Consider the following 13,073-nt stretch of genomic DNA (forward strand, 5'->3'; position numbering starts at 1 on the left):
CCTGCACACCCTAATTGACAAACGGAATGGAAGACCCAGAGTTACCTCTGCTGCAGAGGATAAGTTCATTAGAGTTACCTCTCCTGCACCTTATCCTGGTCCAGTGAAGAGTTCTCTCCTGCACCTTATCCTGGTCCAGTGAAGTGTTCTCTCCTGCACCTTATCCTGGTCCAGTGAAGAGTTCTCTTCTGCACCTTATCCTGGTCCAGTGAAGAGTTCTCTCCTGTACCTTATCCTGGTCCAGTGAAGAGTTCTCTTCTGCACCTTATCCTGGTCCAGTGAAGAGTTCTCTCCTGTACCTTATCCTGGTCCAGTGAAGAGTTCTCTCCTGCACCTTTTCATGGTCCAGTGAAGCGTTCGCTCCTGCACCTTATCCTGGTCCAGTGAAGAGTTCTCTCCTGCACCTTATCCTGGTCCAGTGAAGAGTTCTCTCCTGCACGGATTAGACAGGAGCTAAGACTACCTTTTAACAATGCCCTCCTTATATATGGTAAGACCAGCCTGTCCTGCGGGGCTCTCCCTAAAGTATCTTTTTTTTTTTCTTCATACATATCTTCCTCATTGCACCTTATTATTCAGAGTTAAGACCGTCCATACAAATGATTGCCCACACTTACTGCCGTCACTAACTAGACAGTTGCACTGCATGTCCCTTCCGTTACCACCAGGTGTCACTCTCCTTCCTTCAATACTGTATTTGAGTGCTGAAACACAAGATAAAACCGAAGCAACACAATAGGCTATCAAATGATAATTATGACACAAATAGTAAACAGACCAGCAGAGGCAACACTTAGTCCCATTTCTTTATTAGTATTTTGCCATGCTACAAACGAATAGGGTGCTGTTGGCAGTGATGGAATATGTATTAAGAATGATGTGGACGTCTAAATACGCAGTATGGTTTTTCCTCTGGTCAAAAAATACTAACATTTTGGTAAACATATATTTCCATACCTGAAAAATGCAAATATCAAAATCTCCCCCCCCCCCCCCCCTCAATATAAAGTCCATACACTACTATGGCATTATGTTTTTAAACAGTAGACCCACTGGGCACACACTGGTTGAATCAATGTTGTTTCCACGTCATTTCAATGAAATTACGTTCAACCAACGTGGAATAGACGTTGAATTGACGTCTGTGCCCAGTGAGTAATTAATTGTTTAATTCACTACATAGTCCTTTATAGTGTCTGGTGGTCTGAGACCAAAACAGAGGAAATAAGTCATGTTTACATCGTAAATGGAACCAATGGAATCAATCGCATTCTGGAACTCTGTGACAATCATCATACTCTAGAATAGAAAAAAAAGGAGTTTGGCAAATAATCCATGGTTTCCGCTAACAGTTCATTTCTTTAATAAACAATATCTATTAAACTACTTTTTTGTACAATTCCTATAGTTTATTAACTCTTTTAAATGTAGGTAGAAAAAAATATAATGCAAGTTAGAACATATAATAATAATTTGTACAATATGATACAGTGAGATAACAGGTAACAGAAGATGACACTTTGGAACCCACACTCCTCCTATGAAACATGGTTGACTGACAGCGTTGTGTGATAAACGCTTTGGTTTTTGTTTTCCTTGTTCACGACAATGTTTCGAATGACACTTCAGACTGAACTAAGACCACCAACAACCACCAGAGGGCCCTGTACACGTTGAGTATTGTTTGCAGGGTGGGCGTGTATTCCCTTTCAGTTCTGTCAATCCAGGAAGCAAACTGAAATTCCAACTGACTTTCTGAATTGACCCAATAGTGAAGTAATTGGACCCCAACCCTGATGGAATGAACTTGGAGCATGAAGATGCCATACAAGCATACCAATGGTATGATTTGGGTACTTTCAGTACAGCCAAACACATTATTACAGCATCATTGTGGCCATCATATAATTTGGCATTCATACATACACACTGTCTGTCTGTATTTAGTAGTGGCTAAAGTGACTCTGTAGTGTACCAAGAAGTGTGCCCTAAGACATGGCTGAAGACTCCAGGCTCGGGGTCAGTTCCATTCCGTCAATTCAGAAAGTTAACCCAATTCCACATTTTCCTCATTGAAGAGAATTTGAATTTCGGTGTACTTCCTGAATTGACTGGGAATGAAATGGAATTGAGCCCAACCCTGGTAGGTCCAGTAATGTTAGACGCCATAGGAATCTACAATCATTAGGGCAACGCGGAAGTGAGCTTCAGATACCGACATGAGTGTTTACTCTGAGACCATCTGAGTTTACGATCAGCACTATAAAGGATTCGTACCAAGAGAGATTGGTGATGAGGTCCGTCATTCAAAGAGACCTCACTGTTTGTCACATCACCCACCGCAAGCTAAACTTACACAGGCACTGGAATAAAGGTGGCCTGGGCACCAGTCTGTTTGTGCCGTCATGCCAACTCCCTGTCACTCATCGTTTGGCTTGACCATGACAGCAATGGTGTAGACACAGAGCACAGACAGATCTGTGACCAGGCTAGAATTAAAGGTGTTTCACTCCTTCTTTAATTAGTTAACGGTATCAAATGACCTCAGGAATAAAAATAGTGTTATATTGGTGAGTACCCGATCTACCATCGTTGCCTTTCAGGTAAGCTTTCAGTATAGCCTGGGTACCGGTCTTGTTTGTGCCATCGTGCCACTCCTTGTCATGACAAAGACTGCACAAACAGATGTGGGACCAGGCTACTTTCAGGACACAGTGTAACTTCCTTTTGAAGTAATAAGACATGTTAAAAATCTGCAGCCCTTCTGTCTTCAAATGTGTTTTTCATTCAGTTTGTAGGTATAACAAAGTATGACAACAACAAGGGTCAGGTCCAGGTGCAGCTGAAGAAGACGACAGTGGTTCCGCGTCCCAAATCACACCCTATTCCCTATGTAGTGCACTCATTTTGACCAGAGCCCTATGGGTCCTGGGTCGTTATGCATTAAGCATCTCAGAGTAGAAGTCCTGATCTAGGATCAGGTCCCCCCCTGTCCACGTAATCTGATTCCTTACGGGTCTAAAAGGTCAAACTGATTTTAGATCAGCGCTCCTACTCTGAGACACTTTATGAATAGTCATGGTCAAAAGTAGTGCACTATATAGGGAACAGGGTGCCATTTCAGATGCAGACAGTGCTTGGTAGGCTAGGTATGCTAAGTGTCGTGAAGCTCACATAGGAAGGTCAGTACTGTTGTGTCGGGTTTTCCTAGAGGTACCGTCGTCACGGGGCAGTGCTTTCTGAAGACTCGACATGGCCGCCGTGCGCTCGATGTCGATCATGGCGTACAGTTCCGTCCGCCGCGTTGGGGTGGAAGGGGGGAGGAGGAGACCGCCCAGGCCGACACCACAGGGAGTGGTGGGGGTCTTGGGCGTCTGCGGCCCACTGGAGTCCGAGCCCTTCTCCATCTCAACCTCAATGTAGTTCAGCTGCCGCAAGGGATCCAACCCCAACCCACCCGGTCCGCCCGTCAATCGCCCCGACCGGAAGTCAAAGTTAAAGACAGTGGGAGTCGAACAGACGCCGCTAGAGTCCCGCCCCCGCGGAAGGATCCGCGCAGAGTCCAGTTTGGCGCTGAGCGAGACGTTTACATTCTCTGTGTTGACGTAGTTGTGCATGGGGTCCAGACCCAGACCGTGGTGATGAAGTTGGGGGTGAGGATGATGATGATGGTGGTGAGGATGATGGTGGTGGTTGTGGTAGCCGTTAAGGGAGGGGGTCTTTGGTCCGTATCCGTGATACACCTCCTCTTCATCCTCCTCGTCACCCTCAGAGAAGCGCCTGGCCGTCTCCCACACCGGAGGCAGCGCCGGAAGGTTCTCGTAGTTAAGGAGCGCCGTGCGCCGCTGGGCGGAGTTGTTGGCGTTGTGGGAGGAGTCAGGGAGGGGGATGGCGGCGCGGTTACGCCGGGGGTTGGGGGCTGGAACAGGGAAAGGGGTGGAGACGTAAGGATGGGTGGTGTTGCCGTTGTGGTGCTCATAGGTGGAGATGGTGCTGGGTTTGGCTCCTGGGTGAGGTGGAGGGTTAGGGTTAGGAGGAAGAGGGGGAGGGGGGGCGTCTTTGCGTTCATCACTGTCATACCCCGTATCACAGTCTCCTGCCTGGAGACCCAGGGTGGAGCCCACCACACAGCCGTTCCCATTCCCGTTCAGACCCCCAGAGGGAGCTGCCGAGCTGGGCTCACCGTTAGACCCAGACACCCCAAGCACCATCTCTCCATCCCCAGACCCCCTAGACTCAGCCTCCCCGTCCCCATCCCCAGACCCTCTGGAACCAGCCTCCCTGTCCCCATCCCCACGGGTCTGCTTCTGCCTCCTCTGAGCCGGTGTGGGACCGAGGATAAATGTAACCCCTTCTGGCTCCAGCAGCACCTGAGGCTCTGTGTCCATGTCTGTCTCCGTGGGTGACGGAGGGGCGGTGGCTAGCGAGGAGGTCGTCTCCGGATTGGACAGCCGCAGCTCCAAGGGGGTGTGGCTGCTGGGGCGAGTGCGAAGGTCATCCCGTACACCAGACGTGTTGACGTAGGTGTGGACCTGAGAGAGAGAGAGAGAGAGAGGGAGAGAGTTTAAAAACACACACTGACACATTCCACTGCTCTGCCTGGATCAGTAACATCTTCAAACTAAATACAAAGACAAAATAACAACTCGTTGAGAAAATAATCTGATCATACAGCAACAAGAAAGTCAATGCTTCTTAGTCAGTGGCTTTGAATGCATCGATAATAACAGTTATCCACAGGGGTCCATGACCAAAGGGGGGCGTTCTCACCGACTGGTCCGAGGCCAGGAGAGGGTGCGTTGACTCCTCTCCCACAGAGGGCAGCCTGGCGCTGCCCACAGAAGGGTGTCGGCTAGAAGGGCGCGACGAGGCCTCACCAAACGACGGGTAGCGTCCTATACCGTTTGGTAACGTGGGTACAGAGTAGCCTTGAGCTGGGAAGAGGAGAGACATACGATTCATACAATGTGTTTGTGTGACAGGTCTAACTGGTAGGAGTGAGTGTGACAGGTCTAACTAGTAGGAGTGAGTGTAACAGGTCTAACTGGTAGGAGTGAGTGTGACAGGTCGTACTAGTAGGAGTGAGTGTGACAGGTCTAACTGGTAGGAGTGAGTGTGACAGGTCTAACTGGTAGGAGTGAGTGTGACAGGTCTAACTAGTAGGAGTGAGTGTGACAGGTCTAACTGGTAGGAGTGAGTGTGACAGGTCTAACTGGTAGGAGTGAGTGTGACAGGTCGTACTAGTAGGAGTGAGTGTGACAGGTCGTACTAGTAGGAGTGAGTGTGACAGGTCGTACTAGTAGGAGTGAGTGTGACAGGTCTAACTAGTAGGAGTGAGTGTGACAGGTCTAACTGGTAGGAGTGAGTGTAACAGGTCTAACTAGTAGGAGTGAGTGTGACAGGTCTAACTGGTAGGAGTGAGTGTGACAGGTCGTACTAGTAGGAGTGAGTGTGACAGGTCTAACTGGTAGGAGTGAGTGTGACAGGTCTAACTAGTAGGAGTGAGTGTGACAGGTCTAACTAGTAGGAGTGAGTGTAACAGGTCTAACTGGTAGGAGTGAGTGTGACAGGTCTAACTGGTAGGAGTGAGTGTGACAGGTCTAACTAGTAGGAGTGAGTGTGACAGGTCTAACTGGTAGGAGTGAGTGTGACAGGTCTAACTGGTAGGAGTGAGTGTGACAGGTCTAACTGGTAGGAGTGAGTGTGACAGGTCTAACTGGTAGGAATGAGTGTGACAGGTCGTACTGGTAGGAGTGAGTGTAACAGGTCTAACTAGTAGGAGTGAGTGTGACAGGTCTAACTAGTAGGAGTGAGTGTGACAGGTCTAACTAGTAGGAGTGAGTGTGACAGGTCTAACTGGTAGGAGTGAGTGTGACAGGTCTAACTGGTAGGAGTGAGTGTGACAGGTCTAACTAGTAGGAGTGAGTGTAACAGGTCTAACTGGTAGGAGTGAGTGTGACAGGTCGTACTGGTAGGAGTGAGTGTAACAGGTCTAACTAGTAGGAGTGAGTGTAACAGGTCGTACTAGTAGGAGTGAGTGTGACAGGTCTAACTGGTAGGAGTGAGTGTAACAGGTCTAACTGGTAGGAGTGAGTGTGACAGGTCTAACTGGTAGGAGTGAGTGTGACAGGTCTTACCAGCAGCAGTGTGAGGTGTGCAGGGCAGCTCAGCCTCAACAGACCCTATAGGGTTGACCTCCACCACCTGCTCCTCCACTACGCTGATGCTGTTGTTGTGCATGATGTCCTGCAGCATGTTGAAGATCTCCTCCGCCCGCACACACTTGAACGCAAAGATACCTGCAGGGAGAGAGACACCAATGGTTAGACTCTGATTCACACACAGTGAAACCCCAAGTCACCGCTCACCACCCTAAAACACCCTCAAACACCAGGGGGCAAGTTTACACCAACAACTACAGGAGTCACTATACCATCACCACCATCAACCAACCAATCAATCAACCAATCAATCCATTTAGTACACTGTTACCATCAGACCAGCTAGAGAGAACAGGTAGGTACCATACAGCTATACCATACAGGTACCAGGTCAGCAATACCATACAGGTACCGGGTCAGCTATACCATCCAGGTACCGGGTCAGCTATACCATACAGGTACCGGGTCAGCTATACCATCCAGGTACCGGGTCAGCTATACCATACAGGTACCGGGTCAGCTATACCATACAGGTACCGGGTCAGCAATACCATACAGGTACCGGGTCAGCTATACCATACAGGTACCGGGTCAGCAATACCATACAGGTACCGGGTCAGCTATACCATACAGGTACCGGGTCAGCAATACCATACAGGTACCGGGTCAGCAATACCATACAGGTACCGGGTCAGCAATACCATACAGGTACCGGGTCAGCAATACCATACAGGTACCGGGTCAGCAATACCATACAGGTACCGGGTCAGCAATACCATACAGGTACCGGGTCAGCAATACCATACAGGTACCGGGTCAGCTATACCATACAGGTACCGGGTCAGCAATACCATACAGGTACCGGGTCAGCTATACCATACAGGTACCGGGTCAGCAATACCATACAGGTACCGGGTCAGCAATACCATACAGGTACCGGGTCAGCTATACCATACAGGTACCGGGTCAGCAATACCATACAGGTACCGGGTCAGCTATACCATACAGGTACCGGGTCAGCAATACCATACAGGTACCGGGTCAGCAATACCATACAGGTACCGGGTCAGCTATACCATACAGGTACCGGGTCAGCAATACCATACAGGTACCGGGTCAGCTATACCATACAGGTACCGGGTCAGCTATACCATACAGGTACCGGGTCAGCAATACCATACAGGTACCGGGTCAGCTATACCATACAGGTACCGGGTCAGCTATACCATACAGGTACCGGGTCAGCAATACCATCCAGGTACCGGGTCAGCAATACCATCCAGGTACCGGGTCAGCTATACCATACAGGTACCATACAGCTATACCATACAGATACCGGGTCAGCTATACCATACAGGTACCGGGTCAGCTATACCATACAGGTACCGGGTCAGCAATACCATACAGGTACCGGGTCAGCTATACCATACAGGTACCGGGTCAGCAATACCATACAGGTACCGGGTCAGCCAAACCATACAGGTACCGGGTCAGCAATACCATACAGGTACCGGGTCAGCAATACCATACAGGTACCGGGTCAGCAACACCATTGTGTCTAGGGGAGGGACTTTGGTAGCCTGGGCCCGGATCTCTTTGTGCTCTTGACAACTCTATTTGTCATTGTCAAGCCAAACATGTTCGGTGTGACAAGGAGTTGGCATAACAGCCCAAACAGACTGGCAGTCAGGCCAGGGCTTTGAGGTGTTATAGGTCAGCCTTTACCAACAGCAGAAACACACACAGACCAGAGTCAGACCACCTCATCCTTTAGTCAGCATGGATTGAATCGTACCACACCGGCTCCGACGCTCGTCAGATGTGGCAGGGCCTGCAAACTATTACAAACTACAAAGGGAAGCACAGCCGCGAGCTGCCCAGTGACACAAGCCTACCAGACAAGCTAAATTACTTCTATGCTCGCTTCAAGGCAAGCAACACTGAAGCATGCATGAGTGCATCAGCTGTTCCGGACGACTGTGTGATCACACTCTCCGTAGCCGATGTGAGTAAGACCTTTAAACAGGTCAACATTCACAAGGCCGCAGGGCCAGACGGATTACCAGGACGTGTACTCCGAGCATGCGCTGACCAACTGGCAAGTGTCTTCACTGACATTTTCAACCTGCACCCTGACTGAGTCTGTAATACCAACATGTTTCAAGCAGACCACCATAGTCCCTGTGCCCAAGAACACTAAGATAACCTGCCTAAATGACTACCGACCCGTAGCACTCACGTCTGTAGCCATGAAGTGCTTTGAAAGGCTGGTCATGGCTCACATCAACACCATTATCCCAGAAACCCTAGACCCACTCCAATTTGCATACCGCCCCAACAGATCCACAGATGATGCAATCTCTATTGCACTCCACACTGCCCTTTCCCACCTGGACAAAAGGAACACCTACATGAGAATGCTATTCATTGACTACAGCTCAGCGTTCAACACCATAGTGCCCTCAAAGCTCATCACTAAGCTAAGGACCCTGGGATTAAACACCTCCCTCTGCAACTGGATCCTGGACTTCCTGACGGGCCGCCCCCAGGTGGTAAGGGAAGGTAACAACACATCCGCCACGCTGATCCTCAACACGGGGGCCCCTCAGGGGTGCGTGCTCAGTCCCCTCCTGTACTCCCTGTTCACTCATGACTGCATGGCCAGGCACGACTCCAACACCATCATTAAGTTTGCCGATGACACAACAGTGGTAGGCCGGATCACCGACAACGATGAGACAGCCTATAGGGAGGAGGTCAGAGACCTGGCCGTGTGGTGCCAGGACAACAACCTCTCCCTCAACGTGATCAAGACAAAGGAGATGATTGTGGACTACAGGAAAAAGAAGAGGACTGAGCTCGCCCCCATTCTCATCGACTGGGCTGTAGTGGAACAGGTTGAGCGCTTCAAGTTCCTTGGTGTCCACATCACCAACGAACTATCATGGTCCAAACACACCAAGACAGTCGTGAAGAGGCCACGACAAAGCCTATTCCCCCTCAGGAGACTGAAAATATTTGGCATGGGTCCTCAGATCCTCAAAAAGTTATACAGCTGCACCATCGAGAGCATCCTGACTGGTTGCATCACCGCCTGGTATGGCAACTGCTTGGCCTCCGACCGCAAGGCACTACAGAGGGTAGTGCGTACGGCCCAGTACATCACTGGGGCCAAGCTTCCTGCCATCCAGGACCTCTATAACAGGCGTTGTCAGAGGAAGGCCCTCAAAATTGTCAAAGACTCCAGCCACCCTAGTCATAGACTGTTCTCTCTGCTACCACACGGCAAGCGGTACCGGAGCGCCAAGTCTAGGTCCAAAAGGCTTCTTAACAGCTTCTACCCCCAAGCCATAAGACTCCTGAACAGCTAATCATGGCTACCCAGACTATTTGCATTGTCCCCCCCTCCCCTCTTTTACGCTGCTGCTACTCTCTGTTTATTATCTATGCATAGTCACTTTAACTCTACCTGTTCCCCCGCACATTGACTCTGTACCGGTACCCCCTGTATATAGCCTCCCTACTGTTATTACATCGACTAACACATTGACTCTGTACCGGTACCCCCTGTATATAGCCTCCCTACTGTTATTACCTCCACTAACACATTGACTCTGTACTGGTACCCCCTGTATATAGCCTCCCTACTGTTATTACATCGACTAACACATTGACTCTGTACCGGTACCCCCTGTATATAGCCTCCCTACTGTTATTACATAGACTAACACATTGACTCTGTACCGGTACCCCCTGTATATAGCCTCCCTACTGTTATTACATCGACTAACACATTGACTCTGTACCGGTACCCCCTGTATATAGCCTCCCTACTGTTATTACATAGACTAACACATTGACTCTGTACCGGTACCCCCTGTATATAGCCTCCCTACTGTTATTACCTCCACTAACACATTGACTCTGTACTGGTACCCCCTGTATATAGCCTCCCTACTGTTATTACCTCCACTAACACATTGACTCTGTACCGGTACCCCCTGTATATAGCCTCCCTACTGTTATTACATCGACTAACACATTGACTCTGTACCGGTACCCCCTGTATATAGCCTCCCTACTGTTATTACCTCCACTAACACATTGACTCTGTACCGGTACCCCCTGTATATAGCCTCCCTACTGTTATTACATAGACTAACACATTGACTCTGTACCGGTACCCCCTGTATATAGCCTCCCTACTGTTATTACCTCCACTAACACATTGACTCTGTACCGGTACCCCCTGTATATAGCCTCCCTACTGTTATTACCTCCACTAACACATTGACTCTGTACCGGTACCCCCTGTATATAGCCTCCCTACTGTTATTACATAGACTAACACATTGACTCTGTACCGGTACCCCCTGTATATAGCCTCCCTACTGTTATTTTACTGCTGCTCTTTAATTATTTGTTTTTTCTTTTTCTTTTTAACTTATCTATTTTTTACTTAACACTTATTTTTCTTAAAAACTGCATTGTGGGTTAAGGGCTTGTAAGTAAGCATTTCACTGTAAGGTCTACACCTGTTGTATTCGGCGCATGTGACAAATACAATTTGATTTGATTTGAGTTAACGTTGACACACCTCAAATTAACAATGTCCTATATGTCAGAGTCACAAACTCACAGGTGATCACACCCCAACCTCACAGCACAGTTACCTGACTACTGACTACCAACCTCACAGCACAGTTCACTGACTACTGACTACCAACCTCACAGCACAGTTCACTGACTACTGACTACCAACCTCACAGCACAGTTCACTGACTACTGACTACCAACCTCACAGCACAGTTCACTGACTACTGACCCCAACCTCACAGCACAGTTCACTGACTACTGACTACCAACCTCACAGCACAGTTCACTGACTACTGACTACAACCTCATAGCACAGTTCACTGACTACTGACCCCAACCTCACAGCACAGTTCACTGACTACTGACCACAACCTCACAGCACAGTTCACTGACTACTGACTACCAACCTCACAGCACAGTTCACTGACTACTGACCCCAACCTCACAGCACAGTTCACTGACTACTGACCACAACCTCGCAGCACAGTTCACTGACTACTGACCCCAACCTCACAGCACAGTTCACTGACTACTGACTACCAACCTCACAGCACAGTTCACTGACTACTGACTACCAACCTCACAGCACAGTTCACTGACTACTGACCCCAACCTCACAGCACAGTTCACTGACTACTGACTACCAACCTCACAGCACAGTTCACTGACTACTGACTACAACCTCACAGCACAGTTCACTGACTACTGACCCCAACCTCACAGCACAGTTCACTGACTACTGACCACAACCTCACAGCACAGTTCACTGACTACTGACTACCAACCTCACAGCACAGTTCACTGACTACTGACCCCAACCTCACAGCACAGTTCACTGACTACTGACCCCAACCTCACAGCACAGTTCACTGACTACTGACTACCAACCTCACAGCACAGTTCACTGACTACTGACTACCAACCTCGCAGCACAGTTCACTGACTACTGACCCCAACCTCACAGCACAGTTCACTGACTACTGACTACCAACCTCACAGCACAGTTCACTGACTACTGACTACCAACCTCACAGCACAGTTCACTGACTACTGACCCCAACCTCACAGCACAGTTCACTGACTACTGACTACCAACCTCACAGCACAGTTCACTGACTACTGACTACAACCTCACAGCACAGTTCACTGACTACTGACCCCAACCTCACAGCACAGTTCACTGACTACTGACACACCTCACAGCACAGTTTCACTGACTACTGACTACCAACCTCACAGCACAGTTCACTGACTACTGACCCCAACCTCACAGCACAGTTCACTGACTACTGACCCCAACCTCACAGCACAGTTACTGACTCTGACTACCACCTCACAGCACAGTTCACTGACTTACTGACTACCAACCTCACAGCACAGTTCACTGACTACTGACCACAACCTCACAGCACAGTTCACTGACTACTGACCCCAACCTCACAGCACAGTTCACTGACTACTGACTACAACCTCACAGTTGACTGACTACAACCTCGGCACTAGTTGGAAAGAACAACACTGACAACACAGTGTCAGAGCCTTCATGTGTCCAGTGTTCATAGAGGTAGAGAGACAGAGAGAGACAGAGAGACAGAGAGACAGAGAGAGAGACAGAGAGACATAGAGAGACAGAGAGACAGAGAGAGAGAGAGAGAGAGACAGAGAGAGAGAGAGAGACAGAGAGACAGAGAGACAGAGAGAGACAGAGACAGAGAGACAGAGAGACAGAGAGACAGAGAGACAGAGAGACAGAGAGCGACAGAGAGACAGAGAGACAGAGAGACAGAGATCCTTCTGCCTCTGCATCGCTCTTTGGGGTTTTAGGCTGGGTATCTGTAAAGCCCTTTGTGACAACTGCTGATGTGAAAAGGGCTATATAAATACATTGGATTGATAATATAGTGAGAGAAAGTAGGTGATATTTGACGGTCAGTGCGTACCCTGTCCAGTCTGGCATCGTCGCCCGCTCTCGAAGGAGAAGAGGTTGGAGTCGTAACCGTAGCGACGCAGACAGAGGTAAGGCCACTTGACAGTGTCACGTTTCCTGGTGTGGAGGATAAGCTCCTCCTCTGTCAGCTCCATCAAGCCTGAGCCTAAGTCATTACCATCATCATCTACATTTATCACCTGGAGAGAGAGAGAGGGAGGGGGAGAGGGGGAGAGGGAGGGGGGAGAGGGGGAGGGAGGGGAGAGGGGAGAAGGGAGAGGGGAGGGGAGAGGGAGAGGGAGGGGGAGAGAGGGGAGATGGGAGAGAGGAGAGTGGGGAGAGGGAGAGAGAGAGGGGGAGAGGGAGGGGGAGAGAGAGAGGGAGGGGAG

The 13,073-nt window shown here is 49.3% G+C and overlaps 1 protein-coding gene across 2 annotated transcripts in view; it reads right to left on the reverse strand.

The window, feature by feature from the left end:
• Positions 1 to 2,753: 2,753 nt before the first annotated feature.
• Positions 2,754 to 13,073, reverse strand: part of LOC311115933 (fibroblast growth factor receptor substrate 2-like) — a 14,914-nt gene continuing 4,594 nt past the window's right edge. For both annotated transcript variants that reach the window (XM_084191055.1, XM_084191056.1), the window contains exons 3-6: positions 12,698 to 12,884; positions 6,138 to 6,299; positions 4,771 to 4,934; positions 2,754 to 4,532 (exon numbers count right to left, since the gene is read on the reverse strand). In XM_084191055.1, the coding sequence (XP_084047181.1) occupies positions 3,171 to 4,532; positions 4,771 to 4,934; positions 6,138 to 6,299; positions 12,698 to 12,884 (1,875 nt within the window). In that variant the 3' untranslated portion in view covers positions 2,754 to 3,170. The remainder of the gene's footprint in view (positions 4,533 to 4,770; positions 4,935 to 6,137; positions 6,300 to 12,697; positions 12,885 to 13,073) is intronic.

This window comes from Coregonus lavaretus, assembly GCF_964263955.1.
Source record: "Coregonus lavaretus genome assembly, contig: HAP1_SCAFFOLD_3027, whole genome shotgun sequence".
Lineage (NCBI taxonomy): Eukaryota > Metazoa > Chordata > Actinopteri > Salmoniformes > Salmonidae > Coregonus > Coregonus lavaretus.